The sequence below is a fragment of the Xiphophorus hellerii genome, chromosome 18 (assembly GCF_003331165.1).
Source record: "Xiphophorus hellerii strain 12219 chromosome 18, Xiphophorus_hellerii-4.1, whole genome shotgun sequence".
Lineage (NCBI taxonomy): Eukaryota > Metazoa > Chordata > Actinopteri > Cyprinodontiformes > Poeciliidae > Xiphophorus > Xiphophorus hellerii.
In genome coordinates, this window is record NC_045689.1 from 7,359,883 (window position 1) to 7,387,402 (window position 27,520).

General features: G+C 36.7%; 1 protein-coding gene across 4 annotated transcripts in view; it reads left to right on the top strand.

Moving 5' to 3' along the window:
- arhgap42b (Rho GTPase activating protein 42b) overlaps positions 1–27,520 on the top strand; it is a 101,589-nt gene that overhangs the window by 34,616 nt on the left and 39,453 nt on the right. For all 4 annotated transcript variants that reach the window (XM_032545855.1, XM_032545856.1, XM_032545859.1 and 1 more), the window contains exons 3-4: positions 2,245–2,306; positions 23,735–23,806. In XM_032545855.1, the coding sequence (XP_032401746.1) occupies positions 2,245–2,306; positions 23,735–23,806 (134 nt within the window). The remainder of the gene's footprint in view (positions 1–2,244; positions 2,307–23,734; positions 23,807–27,520) is intronic.

Genomic DNA, 27,520 nt, shown 5'->3' on the forward strand with positions numbered 1-27,520 from the left:
CCCGGCAGTCAGGTTAAAGTGCAAAAAAAGATTTTATAATGTCCAATTCTATATGTTTCCTTGCAGTTATGAACCATATTTCACCACACACACACTCACACACCAACACACGCAACCACACACACACAAGCCCACTTTCTCACTATTCTCTTTACTTCACTAGGAAACTGCGAGAAAGCAGGTGTTCACACAACCTTTGACGGGAATCTTTTCTGTTCCTGTGGACAAACTCCACCCACACTGAGTGGACACTCAGCAGAAGTGGAGAAAAACATAAATACTCTCTGCATGACTCATTTATCTTCATTTTAATCAGCGGGTCAATTTGACCCAGAACAGTATGTGTGTCTCAAGTTCAATTATAAAGATCACCCTTTGGTAAAAAAAAAAAAGTATAATATAAAATAATTTACCAAAGGTCAACTTCAAGGAAATTATTGTTTTTTTGTGTCTAGGTTTTTTTCATTGGACATTAAAAATCTAAATTCCATTTTTTATGTCCAAATGAGTAAATGAGCAGGTTGTCGTCATTGATCCTTAATTTCTGAGAAATAATAAAACATCATTGCACAAATATTGATTGAAATGGTTAGTATTGGAGTTAATAATCAGATACAAAAATGTTTTGGAGGAATTTTTTGGTTTCTGACACTATTGCATGATTAAACACTCCCTGGGTCAAATTGACCCACGAACATTTTTGCTGTACCCTAGAAACGAACATAACAGGAGGGTTAAAATAAAAATTTTATGGTAGACTTGAGGCTTCTTGGACACCGGACTGCTCTTTAACATCGTCAGCTATGTAGTCCCTTTTAAATGGGGTTGATAGTTTGGGTTAAAAACAAACTATCAGACTTATTAAGATAAGTGGGGGGCTACACCCAACAGCCATGTCTTTGTCAAGAAACCAACCAATTTAAATTAATTCTGAAGTTTCTGATAAACAGCCTTTGCCAAAAACGTTTTCATGAAAACAACAAAATACGTTATTTTTATGCTGAGGGATGTTTTGTGTAAATTTGAACCTATACATATTTCTGTGCAGATGTGCGTTTCAGAAACTAAATAAATTCAGATTTGTGCACCCAGTTATGTTTTTTGGCTTATTTTTGTAATATGTTTCCAGCTTTAAATAAGAAACTGGAAAACACAGATTAGTGCCGACTGCAAGTGCATGTCAACTATTCACCATTGGTGTACAGCATTAATAATATTATTGAATAACTCACACAATAAATTTTTTAGAAACAGATCTCTTTTATCCTCTAAGTGATTATTCACATTTACTGCCTTTCCTCCATTTACAAGTGAATTATATGCAAGCTGTAACCCCACTTTGATTCCCATTTCCTTCCTAATCTTGTCCCATCAGTGGCTCCCGCTGTGGCCTTTACCCCCTCGTAGCCTTGCTCTGTTGATAAAGGAGCTGGTAGCATTCAAAGAAGGCCAGCTGCCTGCAAGATTGTTGGCACAAAATCATTGCTCCCTGGTTTTTGAAAGCTTTAGTGTGCAAATAGACCCGAGTGTCCACAATGATGCATGGGTCCCCTTGCCAGGCTGTCGGGGCCGATAATGATATTACTGTGTTGGCAAGCAGCGCAGCTCGACCACTGCTAAATGCCTGGACATGCAGTGACAGAGGGGCTCTCCAGCAGAGGCCAAATTGTATCAGGCCTTCTACTTAATGAAGCCGTGAAGCTATCAAGGCACAATCCTCCAGCAGATAAGGTGGAATACATTGTATTCTGAAATCATCTGGCCATGCAGGATGTAATCTAGGCTGCTGAAGTATATCCCAGATGGTGTGAACACATCTTCACCTCATCACTCTCTTTTACATTGGGGCAGTATATTGTGAAGCCTTGCAGGGGATGAAAGCAAAGACAAGCGATCAGTGGAATCCATTGAATTGAGGTATTGTTTCTTACTGCTGGGTAAGGCTTGGGTTTAAATTGGACAGCTGTATGCTTTTATTACATTCTGAAATGCACTGCTCTGAAGGGTTTGAAGCTGGAAAGCAAATAAACATTTTGCACAATTCTGTCCTGTGGGAGGTGCCTGAAACATCACATCTTTAACAACTGCAGCACCATGTTTTTTCTTTGTGCTTTTGCCTCATCTTTCTGGTGCAAAGCTGCTGTCTGTTCAAGATATCCTTCATATCAAGGCTTAAAACTATTAGTTTTTCCCTATTTGTTGTTTCTCAAGTTGTTTTTCTTTTTGTTTGTTTGTTTTTTGTAGCCCAGTCTTTCAAAGAGTTCTCCCAGCTGCTGAACACTGTTGAAGAGGAAAGAAGGCGTTTGGTAAGAACACATTAGAAACATGACAGCACTACAACAAAACACTGCTACCCCTTTTATTGTGTCAGTTGATTGACTGTGCTATTTATAACTTGATTTACAGAAAAAATAAAAAAAACACAAAACCCCTCTTACAAAAACTACATTACCAGTAAAAAGCTATCTTTTAACTGTGTTTTATTTTCTGCGCTATGAACAGGAATACTACTATGTTTGATAGGTGCTAAGGTTTAACCATTTTAGTTATTGAATGGAGGTGGAAATAAAGATTTTGTTGACTACTATGCAACTTTTGAGTAAGAAAATATTCCCTAAACTATTAAACAAAACCCAATTTTATTTAATAAAAATTGAGGACTAAAATTGATACCTACTATACAATTTTAGGACATATTAGGGAGAAAAAATTATTTTTGACACGGCAGAGCACTTGATGTGTGATTTGTTTTAACTCATAAATGTATTTATCTCAATGAGAAATTAAATGTGCATGAAAACCTCCATTTCCTTATGCTAAGACACATTAATTTTTGCTTAAGTGGTACTGATTATTTGCAATTCACGCAGGAAAAACAAATTGCTTTCTTCAGAGGATTAAGAACTGATACCACAAAGAACATCTATTATGTACTTTGATAAAAAATTGAGGCGTAGCTAGTCAAAATATAATAAACAACTCTCAATTAGAAGAAACATCGTACTGGATCCTTAAAAACCCAGATAAAATAGCAATTATGTCTGAGTCTGTGTTATTTAAGAAAATTCTTGTTTTGGGCTTTTTTTGGGGGGGAAATGGGTGGTTCTGGGGGCGGGGGGAATGGCTGGTTCTGGTTCTGGATGGCTGGTCTAAAGGTCAGAAAACAAGCCTCCAACATGGCTGGATGTCTAAAGACAAACCAGGCATGACGTAAAGGCCAAGGGCAAAGGAGGTGGAGGAGATTTCTCAGTGGGTGTCTTAGTTATGCACAACTACCCCCCGTCCCCACATCAGTCTCCACACAACCCCAGACAATAACAAAATATGCAGACTAAACATGAATTTAGAACACTTATTGTCCTGGGCTTCATAAATGGGTAGCTTAATGAAAATGTTTAACTTTTGCAATAACTTTAAATATATAGTTTTTGCAAAATTTCCTATATGCTCTAACAATGAGGTTTGCAAGGTTATTCACACACATGGTCTGATTAACAGGACCAGAGTGTTGAGCAGCCCATTTTGAGGTGGTCTCGTTCACTCCAACAGATTCTTCTGGTGAATACAGACTGTCTTATGAACCACTGCAGGAAAGGACTCTTTTTGACTCATGAGCTATTGCAGGCATCATGTGAAAAATGAGCCTTCGTGGTACTGTACTGTTTCGAAATGAATGTGATCCGTCCTAGCAATCCTGTCAGCTTGTTGGGTCAGTGCAAGATATCTCAGTCCTTTGTAGCAAAAGTATGAATATAAAGGACACTGTCTTTGTGTTAATTGTGACTATTTAATGTGCTAATTGAATCATAACTTTTCAGAAGACAGTTGGTTGTAAAAGCAGTTTGCTCAACCTATGCCTTTTTAAGTGTAGATGCAAGAAAGTGTGAATCTGATGACCCATTTATTGTAAATGAATAGTTTTAGTGATACATAATTAGCAGTACTAAAACTTCTAAATTTGATGGACTGTATAGACTGGTTCTGACTGGACTGGAGTTGTTGACATCTCAGGTGACTTTTCTGCAAATTCAATATTTTAATAGAAAGACCTACTTGAAGTGAGGGCACCTTAATACATGTAGCTCTTTGCTGTGTTGTACAAATGTTGCAAGCAAAAATACTCAAATTTGTGTAATCCATTAATCAATATTGTTAGTTTTTGTTTCACTAAAAGCTTTGAGGCCATTTTTACAAGCCACGCTTCACTGCCAGAAACTGAGTACTTCTGTCAATAGAGCATGGCCTTTGACGCTGTCTGAATCCACTGTATTGTAACCATAATTCAGAGCATGATTATATTTAAATGGAAGATTACCAAACCACCATGTTACTTAGTTAATAACTGCATTTTTGTATTTATCTAACCCTTACATTGAATCAGAACAATTATACAACATTTTACAGTGACTTTACATGCATTATAACTACCATTTGCTCTTAGTTAGATTTAATATTGCTTGTCAAACTGTTGAAAGATCACACTTCCTGTGCCTTTATGTTGGCTACATGGTGGTGCAGATGGTAGTGTTGTTGCCTTGCAGCAAGAAGGTCCTGGGTTTGAATCCTGGCCTAGGATCTTTTTGCATGGAGTTTCCCATTCAAAAAGATCCTCCATTAGGGGATAAATTGTCTCTAATTTCCTTTAAATTTTGGCGACCAATCAATAATGACCGGTCGGCACATACAGATGTAACTTTCTGCCCTCAGACCTATACTAACCCATAATAGGTCCCTGGTATTTGCCATCCTCACCCTGAAATTTGTGAATACTTGAGATTGCCTCTGAAAATAGTGACAACTGCTTATTTTAATAGTACAAACAAACACATCCTAAACTGAGCCTGCATTAATATGCATGATGGGAACTGTCTTGACATTACAGCAGAAGCTAATATCATCGGTCCCTCCTTATTGTCACTCTTGGGGCAACAGTCAATTAGCACAAAGGAAAATGAATGGCATTTATGATTTGCTGATTTGGTAATGCCAGTAAATCATGTCAAAAAGCACTTTACCTAAATATTTTAACTTCACAAGCTGCATATTCTTTTGAATATCTTAAATGGGCTCAACGAAAAATTCACAAATGTTTTGCTAGTAATTTGAAGTTACGTTCTACAGAAAGATCTTTGAATAGTTGAATCTGCCAATATTAAACTGTGATTAGGTGTCACTGTATTTCTAAGACTGTTCCATTTTTTCCAAGACATTTGAGCTTTTTGCATGTTTCCTTTTGAAGATGCTTAGAATAACTTGGAATTTTATGTAATATTTCTAATATTTGGATGACAAAATGTTTGCCTGCTAATTGGCAGGATTGTATTTAAAGCCAGAGTCAAAATGTGCCTCTTAGAATTCATTATCAGTGCTTCGACTTAGTGGGATATTGAATCAGGTATATAGAGTCAGAGAAAAAGCTTTTTGTTAAAGCTCTTAAGAGCTTTTAGTAGATAAAAAATGTTCTGGATGCACTCCATTATTGCAAACAAAGTTGTTTTTGTTGCACTGCCTGCTCAGTTTGCAGAGACTTTGTTTTGCGGTGCCTATAAAAAGCTTTCATTTTGCTTTTTGTATGTCTAATATACGATCTGTTAAAGAAACAAAGAAGTTGCAAACCATTTGTTTAAATGTTTGCTGTTGTCTGTGCCTCATTTGATGCCTGTCACAAATAATCAGAGGAGAATTTTTTTTTTGGCACGCCTAGTTTTACTTGTTGTTGTTTTCATTGCAAGCGCATGTCACTAAGGAGAATTACAAAGCTAAGGCAGAAGTGCGGATGGCAGCAAGAGGCGACAGAGGTTTACAGGTTCATGCGTCTGCAGCTTATGTGTGCACAAGTCGTGGAAACAAAGCAAGAAGAGAGATGCACATTAATGCATTTTTGTGGGTTTTGTTTTTGTTTTAAATCCTCTCATTTCAAAGAGCGCCAGAAAACAAAAAGAAGTCGGTCTGATGTGGGGAGAGAGGCTAAACTGAAGAGGATAAATTAAATGAAGCCACACTCGAGAGGGAAGGGAGACTGTGTGACAACAAGAAGACTGCATGATTGCAAAGTAATTGGAAAAAAAAACTTAATACATCAAAGCATCTACAGCTACTCTCAGAAGCTTATATGATGCAGTACTTTATCTGTAATAGATTTAAAAGTGTAAAATTCTATTCATAGCTCTCACTCTCCCCCTCATCTCTTCTGTTTCTTTCTTTAAAAGAATCCTCTTTGCATCATCCCTCTCTCTCTTCACCTTGCAGTCTGCATCTCATCAGATGTCTGGAATATATGCAAGACGCGCGCGCCTCTGATCTCTGCTCTGTGATCGTAATGTTGGTGACGCTGGGAGAGTTTTTCTTTTCTCCGCTCGCACGCATTTTAAAACTCTGGGGATGTAAGTGCCAGCAATTTGTCATATGTAAACTTAGTATCTTTTAAATCTCTGTGATATGAAAACATTCATATAGTTCTCAGAGATGGTTATAATAGGAGGCTGCTTTACTTTGAACTGAAAGCAGCCCTATTCTCATCACTGCCCCTATGCACACTGTGAGAGAATCACATGTCTTCAGGGTGTTAAACTGTCAGTGATGTTGCTTGATAAGCTGCAGCAGGTCCTGCCCTCATTTTGAAGCTCATTTATAGAGATACAAGCCAATGCTACCATCTCATTTATTGTTTGGAACGTTACCGGGACCATGAGTAGCAACAAACATCTTTACTGGCTTCTCTTGTCACAGCAAATCCTTTTCTTCACAGTTTTTACAGCAGTGTCACTTTATCTTTATCTTAAGATCTATTATAAATTATTCAAAATACTTACTTATGTATCCACAGCAAACATGTTATGGATTGAGGGCTGCAGTTGGGGGTTGCCATAGCCATGAATTGAGGCATTTTTTCTTCTACACTTAAAACTAAACGGGATTATTTATGTATCTTTCTTCCATCTCCTTGAATGCAGTAAGGTGAGCAAATCATCAAAATATAGAATTAGTAGCATTTGCAGCGTCGTCATAGCTGCACGTGAAAATGCCATTTCACGTTGTAGAAAAATGTGTGCATTTGTTCAGGAGTGAATACTTAAAGTTAAGGCGGGTTATTATTTTTGAGAAAATGATTAAGACTAGAAATAATTTAATTGGTTTTAACATGATGTTCAGCAGTGATTTATCTGTATCAGGTTTATTTGACTTTAATATAAAAAGCATTCATTTACATATTTTAATACATTCCTGTTCATAGTCATTCTTTTCCTGCTTACTAGAAATATTCAAGATAATCACATGGTGCCAGGAGTCAGCATCAGTGACCTAAACACAATTTCCACACTTTATTATTTTCGTGTCAATCAAATCTTGTTTGGAAAGGCAGAGTCAGTGTTGCAGAAATCTGCACAAGGTTTTGTAATCTGTCCATGATTCCCAACCTTAAAATAGATCCAGTGTTCCTTCAAAATTTAATATCATGGTTGTCTTCTAAAGACTAAAGATTAAAGTAGTAAAAAATTAAAGGTGTTTACAAACCGAAAACCCCTGTGACATTCTTAAGAAACGTATTTCAGCACAGTAAAATGAGCTAAATGTTTTCTCTCAAGAAAGAGACATTTGGACCGTTGCTAAACCGACCAGAAATTCAACCTCTTTTCTGAAGCTCACAGGCATGGATAATGGCCCATTTGAGGCTGCAAATGATATTTTTTCAGCTGATAAATAATTCATTGTTTTTTATATATAAAAAGACACATTGGTAGTAACAGTTTAATCATTTTAGTGCATGAGAAATAAAAAAATAGCATTAATTGGATTACTTTTCACTAACAGTTGAATGGTTCTCCAAAACATTGTTATAATATCTGTGTATTTCAAAATTTTATGAAAAAAACACTCTTATAAGGTTTAACCAGCAATGTATAGACAGAAAGAAGGACAGGAATTTGAGTTTTAGGCCGTTTGAAAGCAAAGAGTGAAGTTCAAACAGGCTTTGAATGCTGGTTTCTGACAGTTGTATCACTGCAGTACATTAATGACACTTCCAACTATCACGCATGGATTGTGTTGAGCTAAATATGCAAAATCATGGAGGGCAGCTTAAAAACTACAATCCACGGATGAGCACAGCACATATTTCACTTTCTCAAGATGTTGCACATGCATAATGATCCCTCTCAAATTAATCTGATTAATACAGATTAATGCAAAAATGTCACTACACCTGTTCTCAGTAGACTTTCTCTGCAATGTGGCAACTCTAAATTGACAAAAATGGTTTCCAAATCCAAATTATTACAATGTGTACTGTTTAACCAGGAAAATGAATTAATTTTGTAGCATTTCCTCTTGGTCTGGTTTGTAATTTGACAGCAGGGTTGCAGAACTCAATTAGCACAGCTCCAATCAACATGTTTACCTAATCTAGGAAATCTCTCCTAACAGGGGAAGTTTACATGTCCAGAACATGAAATATTAGTGAGGAAAAACTAGTTGAGACTTGACTTTCTGATATATTTAAGTCATGTTTTGCTGCCAGATGGTGTTCTCTTATTCAGAAAGATTTTAATCCTAATTTATTACAGTAGATAAATGTGCTAGCTGCGACCACTCTCTGATAAAAGAAAATGTTCACAGTGGGTGTAGACGTTCAGAAGCAGTTACTCAAATAAAAATGCAGATTCTTGCAGTTTACCGTTTCTGGTCTGAATCTATTAAGACATTTTGAGGGAAACGCAAAACAGCTGAAAATTACAACACTCCTATGCCTTACAGGAATGTTAATTATCATTTCCGCAGTACAATATGAGAACATAGTGTGCTGTGCTTATACGAAGGCGTTCATACTCCCCAAACGTTTTCATATTTTGTCAAATTGCAAGCACAAAATGGAATGTATTCTGATTGGACTTTATACAACAAAAACTCATTACTGGGAAACGTCTGATTATACATATTTAATTTTAGAAATATAAAAATCTGAAAGGTATGATAGGAGAATCGTACCTTTTAGGTACACCTCAACAACATGCAGTGCCACCATTTTGCCGGTAGGCCCTGGAAGGTATATGACAAACGTGAAATATAGTTTGAGGTCAGATGTGACCAAAGTACAACTTTTTGACCTACATTCTAGGTAGGGAGGAAAACTAACAATGTACATCAACCTGGATACAGCATTCCCCACCTTAAGCACCATGTTGACAGCATCATGATGGGATTTTTTCTCAGCTGGAACAGAGAAGCTAGTTGAAGTTGAGGGGAAGATGGATGGAGATAAATACATGGCAATCCTGGAGGAAACCTTTTTAGAGAATGCAAAAGACTTGGAAAAAAGATGAAGATGCTCCTTCCAGCAGAAGAATGCCTATGAACACAGAGTCAGAACTGAAATGTAGATCAAAGCATATTTATGTGTTGCAGTGGCCCAGTCAAAGTCTTGACCGAAACTGAATTGAGAAAGACTCATATACTGCTGCTCACAGATGCTTCATCCAATCAAATCAGGCCAGATTCCAGAAGTGCAGATAATTTATGTCAAAGGTTGTGGTTATAACAAGATAAATCTGCAAAATTCAATACTTCTCCAAGGTACCGGAGGAGAACATTTTACCTTCAGCCAAATTCCTGCAGGCTTCTTATGCATGAAGTGTTTTGTTGTCTGCCAGCTTGGTGAGTAGCCAGACCTTAAATCTATCCGCAATCTCTTTTTGCTCTCCGGGATTGGCTTGCCAACTACCCAGGTGTGGTATTTCATCTGAAAATTTACAGAAGTTCTATCTTTTTAGAAAATGCTCACAATTCCCACGTTGATCACCCCTTCAGCATCATAAAGAGAGTGAAACAGGTTCAAGTTCTGCATGGTTTGAGAAGGTTCAGCACCACTGAGTGTGGATGGCATTTAGGAATAGAAGGGCAGTGCCCTGATTCTGTGGCTTTTGGAGTGATGATTGTATCCCCCAGAGAGAAAAAAAAAGAGAGGGCCTTTATATGGCTGCGCTGAAAGCCAATTTGTGTTTTTCCTGTTTTTGTTTCAAAAAGTAAACAAAAAGCCTGATGGCTCTTTGTATATTCTCTCTTTCAAATAGAAAGCATATAGGTTGGAAATTATTGCAATAAATAACATTGCTTGTTACTGATTATATTTCAAGGGCGACTGATGTACTCAACAACCAAAGGAGGTGGCACATGGCTATAGAAATAAAAATGAAGATATAAGCAAATTGACTTTTACAGATGCATCATTCAGTACAAATCATCCATTATTTAAGCTGTTTGTTTCACTTTGCTTCTCCCTCAGTTATAAATGTGAACTAAAAGGATCCTACTTATATTTTTATTCCTTAATGTTTTGTTGTGCTCTAAGTGTGATTTAGCGTAATTTTGGGTATTTGGTTCAGCAGATTAACAAAACTGCACATACAAGCAAATCCCTGGAAATTGATCCATGATAAATCCAACAAAGCAGGTCCAGTTAAATGTCCCCCCGCCCCTTTTCTTTGGGTTGTATTCCATGTTAAACACATTGTGTTTTCCACATAGCTGACACCTGAAAGAGTCTGTGGTGCTTCTGTTTTCTCAGGATTTAATGGTACAGTAACTCCTGCTCTGTCTGTACCTTGTGTGCTGCCCTGTGAACTGTGGAATGTCTCGTTGACCCTGAAACAGTTCAGTGAAATAAAGGCCCTCGTTGTTCTCTGCCACATTCCCTGGTGGCTCATTTAATGAAAGTCTGAGGAGTGTTTGGACGAACATGATCGGACTTTACCCAAAGCTAAATTAAACCTCAGTTTTCACAAGCCAAAATGTACCAGGAGTCTATCATTACTTGTCAATCATTGATACAAGTATGTGGTGTTTAAAGATATATAATTAGTCCTCAAACTACTCTTGTTAGCTGATGAGCCAACTTCAATATTTTTTTCATAAATCCAATGAGTCCTGCATTGTTTAAACCAAAAGTAGTTCTAGACCTAAATAATTTAAGAGGTCTATTACAGCTGTGCTTTGTTTTTTCTTTTGTCACAGTTGCGTGCTTCAGATCATTAATTAAATTTTAATGTCAAACAAGGATAACTAGAGAAAAACATCTGTACAATTAGTTTTTGTTAAAAATTAATCACTTATTTTGTTCAATCGCTAACTGTGCTTAACCATTTCACTGGCTACACCTCAGCCCAAAAACTGCATGATTTGTAGAACTAAAAATGCCCTCAGCAAACGTCAGGAACCACATGAGATAGCTATAAGGAGCTCAAAATTCCACACCATGCCATCCATTTCGAGAAATGTAAATATAATTCAAATGTACCAGCCTTTATCCATAAATGAAAACAAAAAATAAACAAAACAAAACAAAAAAACATAGCACAATTGGAAACCTTTCATATGAGCGATTGGCCACTCAAAATTAAATCAAGATCTCCTAGCAACTCTTCCAAGAAGTTAGAAAAGAATCACTAACATTTAAACTGCTAACATCATTTGCCTCAGTATAATTCAATTCTAAAAAAAAAAATGCCAACCAAAAATGGCATCTGTGAGCCTGTTCCAAGGCTTAAACTACTGCTGAACAGAAAAAACACAAAGAGCTGTGTCACATTTACAAAAAAATTATCCTAATATTCCCATGGACTTTTTGGAACATATATGCAGTGGACTGACGAGAATAAAGTGAAATGTTTTGGAAGGTGTGCAAGCTCTTACATCTGACAAAAACCTAGCACAGCATTTCAGAAAAAGAACATTATATTACCAAGCATGGTGGTGTTAGAATGATGGTTTTAGGCTGCTTTGCTTCTTCAGAACCCAAATAACCATAACCTGAACACTGAAAAGTAAATGAAGGTTTTGGAGTTGACAAGTCAAAGTCTTTAATCCTGCTGCTGTGAAATGACTTTAAACAGACTTATTTATGCTGAAAGGCCCTCTAATGTGACTGAATTAAAACACTTCTGCAAATATAATGGGCCAAATTTCTTTCACAGTGATGGGAAAGACTTATTGACAGCTAGCAATAAGTCTTTCCCTGCCAAATGTAGAAGCAACTACTTCTACATTTTGGCAGTAGTTGCTTCTGCCAAATGACGGCAAATCCAGTTGTTTTTGGCTACGTTGGTTTGGAAAGCTGTTTGGTTTGTTTTTGATGATGTGAAACAAAAACAAATGTGACAAAAAGAACAATACTGTATGTACAAAAGAAACCTTTTCATACTAAGAAAAGAAATTGTCATATTTAATTACAATCTTGATTTTTGTTTTTAAGAGCCAATAGGAGACCATTTTAGTTTTTTGATTCTAACTGAACATTGATGGAGTTAGTCATACTTTTACTTTTTAATTAGCCCTCCCAGGGTCATCTTAGAAACAAAAAAGATCTACAAAATTTCCTCCAAGTTCAGGCAGTTTTCACTTCCTCTTAATTATGTTCACTTTGCCACCAGTTCTTACTGTAATACACAGCTTTGCAAAGTGCTTCCTTCTTCTGAGGAAAAAGGAACTGAGCATTTGTACAAACACTGCATTGATTGACTAAGTCCAGTTTGGAAATATCTGCTGTGAAACACAACGCAGGCATTGATTTTCCTTCCAAGAGCAAAGTTTATACATTGGATTTACGGATCTAACAGGTTTTTTTGCAAACTTCATAAGAAAGTGATGAAGAGTTTGGGCAAAACTCAAAAACATTTTGTGATTCACAGATTTACTGCCAGAAATGTTCCAGGTGCCTGGTCAGATTACATAGAGGCAAACCTAAAAACATAACTTTTATGGAGCTCATATAAAAATCCAAAGTAATTCCTTTCCTTGGAGCTGATCTTGATGTCTTAAGACTTTTGTCTTGTAATGTGTGCCTTTGGGCATAAAACAGGCCTCTTCACTTGTTTTTAAGTCCCTTCTTAAGACCCATCTTTTTTCTTTGGCTTTTGGCACAATCTGAGAGGCTTCACTTTGTTTTATTGTGTCTGTATATTAATATATATTTTATATTTCTATTTTATAATTGCATTGTATTTTATGATTGTGTATAGCACTTTAGTCCTGTCAGTGTATAAAGTGCTTCATAAATAAAGTTGGTATGGTATGGTAATGTGTCACTTCAGTTAGTAGAGGTCTCATGTTTAATGGAAAGCTCTCACATAGTCTGAATACAGGTTTGAAACCTGTCTGTTGACGACGAAGGTAGGATAAAAATGTAGTTATATTTATAGTTTGAATTTAATCCCAATAAACATGCTCCACAGCATGCCATTTATTCTCACTTAAAAAAAAAAACATTAGCTCGTTCAGAATTAACTAAATATCACTACCTACAGCCATAGCTTTGTTTTCAATGTAAAAACTACGTAATGGATGTGGGAAAAGTGTGTAAACTCTTTTCCCACAGATTCAATCTTCCGGGATTAAATTGTCACAAAGAGACACAAAGTTGTCAGTTTCTTGTAGTTATTTTTTTCACAGCACTCTCATTACTTGCACAAGTGGCAAAAATGTGCACAAAACCCATCAAATAGAAACTTTATGTGATTATCTAATTTCTTGTAGTCATTTGCTGTTAGATCAACACAAATGACCTGAATGAAAGGCTCCCTTGTCTTTCCCTGTTTTAATGAATGGCTAGAAGAAACAGTCCTCTTGTCACACCTTATTTGTATCCCAGAGAAAAAGGAAGTCATTCAATCTCTTCCAAAGATGTCTCATTTAAATGCTGTTTGCTGTTGTCTATCTCATATTGAAGACAGTTTTGTTGCATGAATGGCATGTTTTCTTGTCTTTCTCATTTTGAAGAGCAGCTTAGAGAAATGGTCCTCTGTCTCATACTCAAGAAAACATGAATTCATACAAGACAAATTGGACAACCCGTGACACTCTGGTAAACTTAAAGTTGGGTAAAAATTGAAAGAAAAATTTTAGTTACATTTTTTTTAAATAAAATTGAGATATTCTTAATTCCTTTTAATATGAGATTATTGTACTAACATAGCCTTGCTACATATCTTCATAAGAGGTGCTCCTACTTGGGAAGGGTGCTTTCAGTCTGTTTTTAAATTATGCACTTTGCTACTAATTTTGCTTCAGAATAATAGCAGGCACCACTTCCACACTAAAATGTTAAAACAGATGGCTTTATTGCATTGGCTTGCAAAGCATTATAAAGGATTGCAGTCAATATGTTAGCAAGTTGTTTTTACGGGGGCTGGGTATTATGTCGCCCTTCCGTTAAAGACTCAAATATAAATAAGGCTTATTGTTTCACCAAGTGTACACTTATTTTTGGTAACTCTAACTCTTAGCGTGAAAACGCCAAGACTTTTTGCACCTCATTACACTTTGATCACAGGCGATGTAACTGTACTTGTAACAAACAGAGAAAATCTCCCCTGGGATCCATAAACTAACTACCATCTCTGGATCACCAGCTTCTTCACAACTTTACTCAACACCTTACAGTTTGATAAAACATGAAGGGCAATTATGTCACATCTGCCACCACGTTGTTGTACAATTTCCCCTGCAGAAGGTTAGTTTACATTTCATAGAATGACAACTTCTCAGCTTGTTGCAGGTGACAGTTGTGCAGCAGAAACGACTTAGTCTGGGGAATGGGTCATTACTTTCTGCTATACACGCACACACACACGTATATATTGTGGGAGAAATAATTATTGAACACATCAGCATCTTTTTTCATTAAATAATAGCTTATTAATTTGATTATTAACAGCTGTATTCACATAAGATGTCAGTAACAACCTAAGTAATGTACACATGTAAAAACTTGCAGGAAAGTACTTAAAATAAAAAGATCATAACTTAGGGTATGTGTAATAAATATGAATAAAATTAGGAATTAACGTTAAACACATGATAGAGATGATGGACGAAACAAAAAAAAAGCTTATTATTGGGATTTGTTAATTTAATGGAAATCACTCCTGATTTTTATCAGTGTAAATGAATGTTAACTGGCTAGGATTTAACTAGTCAACTAGATTTACGAAAGTGTTTATAACGAAAGGGTTTGTCACTACTATAGTAAGAGCAAAATGTTCCCTCAAGATCTTTGGAACCCTATTCCTGCAACAAAAAAAAGGCATTGGTTACAGACATATTTCAAAGCATTTGAATGTTCCAGTGAGCACCATTAGGGCCACATAAATTCCCCATAAATCAGACGTGACTCTCCTCGCAGCATTCCTGATGGAGTAATAATAAAGAACAATCAGAATAGTTGCTTGAAAACCCACTAAGGGTGTGCTTTTGAAAACCCTGGAAAAGAAGAAAATAAGTAGGAGAAGGAAAGACTGCCAACAGTGAAGTTTGTATCACGGTTTTTCAGCATTCACTACTGGTGGACTTTATTTAACTGAAGGAATACTGGATGGTGAAATTTACTTAGACACTCTTGATAAGATATCTCAGCTGGACAATAATCCCAAAAGCACAGTTAGGGAATCTCTTGGTTTTAGAGAGAGAGAGAGAGAAAAGCTCCTTAGATGGTGCAACTGAAAATCAATGGAATAAACTTATTGGATCACATAGAGGAGGCAACCAGGACTTTTGAGGTTCAAAGACTATTTGAGTTGAAAAATGCTTCAGAATCACACATTGGATCACACTTTAGTAGTGCACTGAAATAGTTTCCCCAGACTGGAGACATTTTGATTATATCATTGCCAGTAAAGGCAAAGTTTTAATACAATTTAATAAGTGTATTTAATATTTACTACCAGGTCAATTTGACTTTGTTTTACAAAAATTACAGTAAATTATATTAATTTGTGTTGCATTCTTAGCGTGTGCTGAATACCAACACAGGCATGTTTAATACTTATTGTCCTTGCTTTACACACACCATAAATTACAAGCCCAGGTGGCAGAATTTTTTCATTCTATCATGAAGCTCAAGAAGAGATTTTGTTTTTTTGCTTAACTGCCTTAGGTCTTGTGGTCTTGCTACCTTCTTTAATAAGTTGGGCTAATTCATTTAGTTTGTTCTGGCTGTTAACTATGGTTATAACTTTGGCTGTTGCTGGTATTTTCATGTGTTGCTCCTGGCTTTTACCAGCTGTTTTACAGCACTAACATAGAAGCTCTGACACCTTGCTCCCACAGCCTTTTTCATGTGAAGAAATGATTTCAATATGTTCTCATTTTCACCCAGAAGGCGTTCCAGCAGCACCTATTAACATTTTTTTTAGCAACACTTGAAGAAAAACAGCTTGTGAATTTCACACTTAATAAATTGAAAGAACTGCAAATTTAATTCAGTTTCATTTCAGCCGCGGAGGTTCTGCCTGATCATTCAGACATGACAGTTAAACCAGGAAGAGGATTTAATGTAGCAAAAAATAATCACTTCTAACAATGGGCGAAACATTAAATTGATATTTATCAACCGAGGGACCTCATTAAGCTACGAAACTGAAGCTACATCTTTCATAAGACTATTCAAAACAACTAGAAAAAAGTACTAGAGGCTGATTTTCACTGCCCAGTTTGCTAAACATGTGATGCATACTGTTTAGAAGTTTTAGAAGCATCTATTGTACACAGTGTTGGAGTTTTGTCACCTCGAAGCTCTTCATCCCTTTATTCTCATCTGCCCTCCTTCTGCTAGACCACCAGACTGAGCAGCAAATCAATACTTGGCCAAAAGCCTATGTATCTTACACATGTTTTCACTGAGCTGACTGCATCTTGCAAACGAGGCAATATATTTGAAACTGAGTCTCTCCTATAAATCACTTTTAAAGTGCTTTTACATTTTTCTTAAGGCGTTACAGTTCTGTCAGTTTCGTTGTCAGATACAATTACTAAATCTTCCTGCTTTGCAGATTTGAACTTGCAAGAGCAGAACAAATAAACTTTTGTTGTTGTTGTTGTTTTTAAATGGTAGGGCGGCCAAGCTAGGCTCATAGTGCTGTCTTTCTATAAAGCAAAGCTTTGGTAAAACTGTTTACAGAGACAGAAAAACTTATTGGAAACCTTGGCAAAGATGTGAAAAGATCTTTTAAAATTAATCCAACATTTTTTGCAGCATCTTAACACTACATAATTTTAGAAATATCAATTCTTTAATATCAATGTATTGATTTAGTAGATAAATATGTCAAGTAATGGTTGCTTTTAAGAAAGCAACCAAGGAGCTACTGGCACATTTGTGGGTTCCATCCTATAAAATAATAATAAAAAAAAAAGTTATATACTATTTAATGTCATGTCTGGGATTTTTTGATTAGTAATTAACATTTTCTGTTACTCAGGGTGCTGTACATCTGGCACATTTGCACAGAAAAATGCACATTACCCAAAGGTGATTGACATTAATCACAGAATTGAAGCCAGTGAGAAAAACAGTATTGCTGATTTTATTTTATTTTTTTCTGTACTTATGGCTCAAATCCAACTGCATTTGACATAATCACCTCAAGGCCACCACTGTCCTTTTATGACTGCTCCAAATCAGACCAGTAGCTTTCCTAAAATAGTTTTCTAAATTCTAGCTCTCGTTAAGCGTTTCAATGTGGTGTGGCCTTGGTGGCATTCTAATCTTCCTCTGCTAAATTAACCTCAGAGTTACACTTTTGATATTTAGGCTTTGGACAAACAGAAGCAGCGAAAACTGTGGCACATTGACATCTCTCTCCACCTCCCTCTATCTAGTAATGAAATTGCTTAGTGCTACTGCATCCTTTCAAGCATCACACGGAGCTGGCTCATATGGATTTAATCCTGTTGTGAGGGGTTGTTGCTGAGGGCAGTGGGCTCCGTTCCAGCCTGAAAGTAATCCATTGAGTCTTGAATAAGTCGGCTGCTTTCATGTATAAATATGTATGTCAAAGTATAGCGATTATTACTATCTCAAATTCAAATCTTTCCATACCAATTACTGTTGAACCCACATTATATTATGCGCTGGTTTCTAATAATTATTTTGAAATGAGATATTCATGTGAAAGAAATTCCAAGTCAAAATATATTTAGAACCAATCCCATCAGAAGATATTTTTATAAACTTTATTGAATGTTCGATTAGAGTGCTTTGTGTATAACACTTTCAGTGTTTTAATATTAGAAATCTACATGTGAAGCAGGATAATGCACTGTTCAATTAAACTAAAAGCATCAGAGATAAGACAGAGGAAATAATATAATGGAAGGGTAATATTAAGCATTGCTGTTGACACACCAAATAACAAAATTTCTACATGATTGGAGGATTAATATATCTAGATTAAATGACCATCTGATCTCCTCTACATTTGCACTGTTGCAGAGAGTCACTTTGCTTTGATTTTACCTTACATAAGTACCGCCTCATTTACTAATGGCTCACACGGGATGGGAGTGGCTGCACGGAAACATCTACTCAAATTTCTAAAAAGCAGCTGATTATAAATATAGGAGAAAAATGAATTAATAAATTTAAAGAGAAAATCTTATCATGGGTATTTTACTTGTACATTATAAACCCTCACTAGTTAAACCAAATGTGTGATCTTGTAGTGATTAAATTGTGGGTCTTATCTAAAAATGTAATCTTGAATAGTGGGAGCTGAGAGTGGAGTGTCAATCCAAGTGTGAAATCTCATGGTTTATAGACTTGTTTAGCAGTTATCTCTCTTTCTGTAGGCGTTGGAAAATGTTGTGAATCCTTTCTGAGTAATTCTCCCCATTAGAAACATTTTATTTGGATTATTATTTGATATATGATAAAATGCTAAAATCTTTTCATGTGATGTTTACAATGCATGTTCTTCTGGCATGAATTCTCTTTTGTTTATGTGAAACATATATCAATATTTATTACGTCTTGCGCTGATTTCTGTCCTCTGCTCATGGTTAATGATTTACCTCTCATATAAAACCATTTGATTGTATAATGTAGACATAAGAAGCCCTTGATTTTACTCTTTGAAACTGTTGGGGTTAAAACAACCAGTTCCTGGGTCAGATATGGGCCATTCCAGTCCTGAGATAACTTAAAGGGGAGGAGTATTATGCAAAGTCAAATTTATTGAGCTTTATATCATGTGGGAGTGTTGCTTTGATTCTTTCATGCATATCTCCCATGTGAGCCATTCGGGGATGCTTTAGCGTTTGCTCATAAATTGTGGCGCCTATTTACATCGCATTGAAGCTTCAGTCCCCAACTGAGTTTTGCCCCACAGAGCAACCCTTTGCACATGCCTCCTTCACTCAGCTCCACCTGTCTAGCGGCAGCAGCAATTAGCAAACACATAGGTGGAACTGTGTGTCTGGTTGTAAAGTGTATCAATGAACTCCATGGAGAATCATTGTGATTATGTGCTGGAGGGAGGGGGTGTCAGAAAGGGTGAGACGAGCCCATTTCAAGGCAACAAATACGGCTATGATGCAAAGTCAAATTTCTTTTAAAATATTTTTCATACATACAGTACTTTCATAACAACTGAAGGAAACAGTTTCTTGATGGTGACATAAAATGGTACTATATGCCTGGGTAATATGTAATACCCTTTCTTTAACACAACAGAATTGCATTAGAGGTTTGAACAAGCAAACAGGGTTAGGTTTACGACCTAGAAATTGGGCTAAATGACAAGATGTCAGATGTAATGTTCATTTTTGGGTTAAGATCAATTATTTATATCCAGCCATCCATTTTTTACACATGGTTCGTCTTTGTAACAACCATGCAACCGTAAATGATTAAAGTAAATCAATACTTTAATTTTGCAGTATTGATTATTCAAACAAAACAGGAAAACAATCTGATGTCTAATAACACAGTATAAAAAGGCCAATCTATATAGAGTTTGTGATGAATTTCTTGTCAAAGTCTGAATGCTGAACATAGCTAGTTCTGGTTTATATTGTCTTGAGTGAAGAAATATTTTTTCTAGTCTCAATAAAGTAGTTAATTCTAAAAACGGACATAAACGTTATTTATACAGGATAATTTCACTGTCCTACCATCACTATCCCATCTTGTTGAAGAGTTTCAGTGAAGTCTGGCAAACTGGGTCTTATTTTTTTATTCTATGTTTGATTATAACACAACATATTTTTCATGTTTATGATGTTATGAAGAATTTGAGAGAAACACTAAGTCCACTTAGTCGCAAACTGCTGAAACTTGAATTGTTTTAGGCAACATTACACCAGCAAATCTTAATCCACAGTTACTTTCTATAATAGTGTAAATTACTTTCTACCTTTCCAGTAGAAAATGTCCAATCTCAAGATACTTGACAGGGTTCAACTTTAAAATAGTTCCTCTGGATCACCATGATCCCAGACAGAGCTGCACATATCCATCTTCATCAACAAAATTATCAAGTTCCAGCTTGCTAAACAACATCAGAAGAGCTGTGGTGAGCCCTCCACACGCAGACTTGTTACAGCACATCCCCCATCCGCCTGCTGGCAGTTCATAGTTTGTCCTTGACATTTCTGAGATGCTCCCAGTGGTCTGGCAGTTACAGTTTGACCAGCCTGCCCACCTTTACAACATCCACACAAATCAAATGTTCACCGCTTGTCTGACGTGTCAGAACAGAATCGGTAAGAAGGTGATCCGCGTTTGACTTGTGAAACAGAGCAACTTGCATAATCTGAGAAAAAAATCATGAATAAAGTGCAAAATATGGAACACTCAATTTGCGGTGTTACAGCAAAGCTAGACATTTACAAGCATAGTGGGATCTTACAGCAGTCCATAAAATTGTATATGCTGTTGCAAACGTATTCTCGCCTTATGAAAGTTTTGCTGTTACAACTATAACTTCAATGTGTTGATTAACATTTTTGCAATAGACAAACACAATGAAGCTAAAATTCAACTTAAGCAAAACTAAGTCAAGATACATTTGCAACAAATTAGTCTAATTGTCAAAGAGAGTCCACCTGTTAGTAGATCATATAATGCGAAGAAACTGAGAAACATGAGTAAGTTTATTCAACTAGCCAAACATACTCCAATTAGGCAGCCATGACCTATCAAGGGGTCAGAAAAGAACTCACACCTGAAGCATTGAAGACTTCACTTGTCTCAGTTAAGTTTAAGCACGCTTGGACTTTTTAGTGGCGTAGTAAAAGTCTAGATCTAAATTCAATTAAGATGCTGCAGCATGACATTAATAAGGTAGTAATAGAAGTGGGTCTTGAATAATAATTTTTGTCAAATTAACCACATCTTCAATCTAAAAAACCTTTTTGGTGCTAAATTTTTGAATAAATACACGTCAGCTCAACAACAATGACATTTATGGTTTTTAATCTGCTATGTATTCAACCATCAGACTCGTGCAAAGTTCTATGAAACCCATTCAGCTTTAAAGTGTTTCTGGAACCCCTGGTTATTCATGGAACTTCTTTGAACCTTCTTAGAAACGTGGCCCGTTGATGCTGAAATTAACTTTGGGGACGTCTGTGCATGCTGCGACATGTTTTGCACTGACATTCCATTTTAGGCTTGAATAGCTTCAGTTATAGGCTAACTCCTGTTTGCATAACTTGCACACAACAATAATATTTTCCAGCGTCCTATCTGAATGATTTTCGAAGCAAAATTAATCACCACTGGGCCAAGAATAGCAGTTTTCACATTCATCTCTGCTGCAAATGTCGCTTATGCGTCATATTGTAGATGCAGTACAAACATGTAGATACAAAGGTTCCAGCTAGAAGACTTGTATGTAAAAACAAAATGTGTAATTGTGTTCAAATTGTTAGCACAATAAAATCGTTAGGTAAACTTTAAATATGTAGCACTTTCACAGGTCAGAAACAATGAAGTGCTTTGCGATAGAAACTAGCGTAATAAACACCAGGAGATAAAAACATTAGATATAAAACATAAAACTTGTCTAAAAAAATGAGTATTCAGCTGCCTCTTAAAGTAAATGAACATAATCAAGACACTGCAAAGATGAAGGCAGTGCCTTCTACAACCTGAGCGGCACCGCTCTAAAGGATTGTTTCTGGAACCATTAACAACCTTTCAGTGACAAACTGTAGGCGGGGCTCTAAAAGGACAGAGGAAGATTTTAAAATGAATTCTAAAATATACCAGTAGCCAATGTATAGAGATTAAACCACTAGTAACATGCGGTTTCTTTTGTGCATTGTATGAAGACCTGAACTTACTGGATGTGATCAGCTTTTATCTGATTCAAGCAAGTAAAAATGCTGTTAAAATATCAAGACGAGATGAAATAAGAGCATGTACAATCATGTTTATTTCAGCTTTTCACACCAGAGTTCATAAGCTTAGAAATATTTAAAACATGTTTTGGGTTAAGCCATGAGAATGGCACATTAATAATGTGAGAATCAAAATTAATACCAAGGTTTCTGAGGTTTGGTTCAGCAGAAGAGACCAATACTTGGTAAACAGTCTAATTCAACCACCTTTAAATGTGGCTAAATTAAAACAATTCAAAACTCCTCCACAGATTTGTAAAAGACTCATTGCCAGTTATCACAAATGCTTGGTTCAGTTGTTACCACAAGTGTTGCACAACTAGTTGCTACATTTATTTAAACTGTTAATATATGATATTTTTGTCTGATACTAGATATGGTTCATTACCCGAAACATTGAAGTATGACAAAAAAGCTACAACAGAAGACACATGTAAGGGAAGAATTTTACTTTACATTGTTATTTGTGGTTGCAACTTGACAAATGTGACCAAATTCAGAGTTTTGTTCAAAGGACTGTAAAAGGAGCAGCAAATTAATTTTGTTTGAGAGATTTTGATCCCATTCTTGAAGCAGTCGACTGTACGTGTGAAAGGTCTGTGCATTTAGATTAATGGCTCAAAACAAAAACTCTATCTACACAACGGTTGTGTCTGGTAGTTTACGGCTCAGGAGCTGAAAGCCCATCTGAACTGACAGCACTAAATTAGTGCTGGTATCATGGATGTATTAGACCTGAGACCATAGTTTATCACACATACTCACCACACAGAACCACACCTTAAATCACCTTAAGAACCACGTTATTTGTGACAGACTCTGCCGTTGAGCGGCTCCACAAGTCTGATGTCATCCAATCCTGGCAGATGAAAACCCATCCGTAGGAAATTCAGAAGCACCTTAATGGCACCTTTTTGAACCGCTCACCCGCGAGGATTGAGCGTGAACTGTAATTGGCACAATATATCTCGCCGTATCGCTTTCTGTCTGGGATAAAAAGGGAGAGGGCCACAGGAGAGACCTTTCTCTCTAGTCGTGACACTCCAGAGGTCACCAACATGTGGAGGCGAGCACTGCCTCAAAAATTAAAATGCATCACAGGCTGCGCTTGTAAAGCTGCCTCATCTGCACAACTGTGTCATATTTCAGTGAGGTTTGACAATCCTGGTGCTTCAGAGCTCATATAAAGATGGTACTTTTTTCATACTTACTAAGGCCATTGTTGAGTGCTTTTTTTCCCTCTTATCTCTACTGTACTCATTTTGGTCCCTCACAGTAATACATTGTGTATTGTCGCTGGCTAAAGAGATACTAATGGATCTGATTGCTTGCCCTTCGTATGTATTTGAACCTAATGCATTATCTCAGCGCTTTTGATTTGAGATGGAGGATTCTCATTCGTAATTTCCTCTGTGACAAAACTGAATGACTTCTAAATTGGGTTTTGTGGTATATTTTTCCTAATGTTGTCTTTTGAATCAGTCACAAGGTTGCAATGACTCAGATCCCATCTTTCAGTCAGGATGACACTCTCTCAGTGTTTTCTTTGATTTTTCTGTTTCAGGTTCAGAATGCAGATGATGTCTTGATTACTCCCTTGGAAAAATTTCGGAAGGAGCAAATTGGAGCAGCGAAGGTAAGAGACCCCCTACGTGCGCAATTAGCGACGAAGCAGCGCCAGAGATTTCATGCGGCCTGGCACCCTCGCCCTTTCCCTTCTCCCCCCTTCGTCTCTCCCGCCGTTTGTAAATCATTAATTAAAACCAAAGCGTGACACTGCCAAGAAAAGTGGCCTTTTCCTAATTAATCTGACTAGTACGGGTTACAGACAAAGACGTCAGTTTGTTATTTTGACATTAGAAGTCATTAACACCTGCTAGTTTTTGAAAGCTAGCTTTTTAATGTTTATTAAATTAATAGTGGCATATTGACCCAAGCAATTCGGGGTTTTTTTGGCTGATAAAGTCTCTGAGCTGCAGTTTTCTTTGCCAGAAGTTTATTTTTTTTGTATATATATATATATATATACAGTATATATACAACTTGTCTATATATATATATATATATATATATATATATATATATATATATGCGTGTGTGTGTATATAGTAATCTGTTTTATATTTTCATTCTTTTAGCTGTCTTTCTTGCCATCTACTTCAGCTTTAACATTTTCGGACAGGTCACTAGGTAAAGATGATTCAACATTTTAGCATGAAAGAGTGATAAGTGGAATTCTGTGCCCATTTGTTAAGGGAGAATAACCCAAACACGTGCAGTAATGTCGCACTTATTTTTAATAGAGATGTACATTTTATGGTGTATTTACTGAGAGGAGATCTTGGCACAGCGCCACAAATACTTCTGGAGGGACTTAATGTACCTTCTGGCCTTGGAACACCTTGGGATCCTCTAGGAGGAGCTATGAAATGTCCTAAAGGAATTTTCAGTTTCACTGCAGTCCGTTCTGTAGTTGGATGGATAATACCTGTAGTCGAAGGATGGATAACCTTCTTACTAATTGGGGTTAGCAGTTGAAACTTTATGGCAGAGGTTAGAATTTACATGTACTGTAACAGGATTCTACACAACTTTAGCTAGTTTTACAAATTTAACATCTTACACAACTTTTGTGTGTGTCCTCACAAATTCAACACTCAAAATATTGATGGATGGTCTGAAAGCTTACTTGGCATCTGTTCTTTTATTTCTGGAGTTTGTAAACGCAGAATTAGTCAGAAAAATATACAGAACTCCAGGTTATCAGGGTTATTCTATACAGCATTTTGCAGCATCATGTATGTCTTGTAAGATTCTACATGAATAAAGTTTTATATTTTATTTGGCTAATTTAGTCCATTCATGTCATGTAGGTGCCATGCAATTCAAAGCAACACAACTGATGTTTCACAGATTGTGGCATCAGTAATTTTTTTTATTGATAAAATAAATAAATACACTTCAATGTCTCATTTTCTTAAAATAAAACTGGGCCATGTGAAGACCTTCAAATGTCATCTCTGGAGTATTTTCTCCCTCCTTCAATACACCTGCAGGAAGGACGCATTTAATGCATTTATCCTCTTTTTAATCGGATTGCTGTAATTGTGTTACATGTAGTGCAGTCTTCTCTAACGTATTGGATCTGGATGATTGATATCAGTTGGACTTGTGCACAGTGTTGCTTGAAGGCATCCTGAACTCACAGTGGACTTGTTGCTAAGGATGGCGTTGACTCTAAAGAACAGTGTGGGTTTCTTGCTACAAGCCACGCTTTCATTTCTGGCCAACTCAAAGGCATGATATGAAAGCACAGTGGCTTGTCTGTGGTCAGTCCCTCAGTGAGTTCACACATGAGCACGATGGAAGTACTCGAGCTTTCATGCTGCTCTCCAACTACTCCACCACTAACTCAATACTGTACTATGAATCATTTGCACATCTTAACATAGCTTTTATCTTTTTGAGGGACTTCTCAGGCTCAAAGTCAGGCCGTCTCCCTCTCCCTTTCTCAGTGTCTCTCATTTTGATTTATTTTACATGCCTCGACAGCCACTGGTCTGCAGATATAGTCATCCTGCTGTACTTCATTGGTCTCTTCACAGGCCAACCTGCAGCATAATGACACCATTCCTCTTCCCTGTACCGAGGTGTGAGCATCATCGCTCTCTCTGCCCGGTCAGACTGAATAACGAATGCCGCTTCATGCCTCTACCAAAATGAAACTGCACATTTTGCTGCCATTTGTGTCTCTTACTCTCTTACATCAACATGCTCAGTGTTATTGCTCTCACTGTCTGTGTTTATAAAATGGTTTCTTAAAAGCCACAACCCCCATCATTACTCCCACTACCTCTTATTTCCTCCGACCACTTCCTCCTAATGGCTCTGTCCTCCTGCAGTCTTTCCTCCGCTAAACATTAGCCCAACTAGAGTGAGATGAAACGCACACATCACGGGCTGCTGAGTAACTTTCCACGGTTCCGAGAATCTGGAGAGATCCTCGGGCCATCTGACCCTTCCAGTTATTGCGCTTGATGAAGTCTGAGAACATCAGTTGGACAGTCTGGGAGCATTTGCCATATTTGGGCATCCTGTGTGTAATCCTTTTGAGGTTGTATACCAGCGTATTAACTTCCTAGGCACAAGCACAACACTTCCACAGCTGTGATGTACCAGCAGATTGACTGCAGCTCTGTGAGACATATTAGGGACAGCCTGCTGCACACAAGGCAGTACCAAATGTTTTGGACTTAAGCCCCTCAAACTTAGCAGTCTGCGGCCAACAAACACGGAGAGAAGATATCTGAGAAGGCAAAAATGTGTTGGCATATGTGCTGGTAGCCAAAGTGAGATGTAGGTCTGAAATAAATGTAACACTTCTTTTTTTCAGTTTCAGATATGTTTTTCTGTGATCTGAAATGTGTTCTCGAGCTTACTACAAAAGTGTCAGAGTTACAACACGGAATGAAAGGTTGTTCCTGTTTTTAGTTTACAAATCCTCCATGCTAAAGCGAGAAAATATAAAAGCCTCACCTCACTCTGACAAATGTAAAAAATAATATACAACTTTTAATTTGAGTAAATTTGTTTGTACAAGGGAAATTATACAATAAATATGAATATGAAACATAATTATTGCAAAAATATGTACATCTAAATGAATTAAGCTGTTTAGTTTCTATTTCACATGATGCAAAGTCCATTTGTCTTGGCTACTTTTCAAAATGGAAAAGACAAGAAAACATGCTAAAATAACACAGACGTGTGTTGAGATTCTTTGGTAGGAAATGGCCAGGAGCAAAACAATAGCTACTTATTTAATCTCCATATTATCACCATACAGTCAAAGCAGTAATTGAAGAGTTTGAAACTTGAACTGTGACTTAAAAGGCCAAATGCATTTTGCATTTTAGATGCACAGATACAATTTTTCTAGATTTTTTAGTCCTGACCTGCGGATACTAATGCTGAACGATTACAATTTCTCTCTTAAAGTATTGCATTGAGAGATAAGAACTACATTCTAAATATTTTTTTCAACTTTCTTTTCTAAGTAGGCTTTTTTTTTTTACACACATTCATATCAGGAGGAGAAACTATTTCATGAGTGAAAGAAAACCTCATATAACAGGTTTCATTGTAATTTTTTATAAAGAGGTCACATCTTTACAAAGACATTTTCAACTCTTTTATTGCATTCTCCATGTGTATTCATGGAACATGAATAACTTAGCTTAACTCTAGGATTTCCAACATGTCATAATATTTGCAAATCCATGAAAGACACCGTTTTAAAGCTCAAGAGAATAAAACGGAACGATTTTGCTATATTCTGATTAACCTTCCT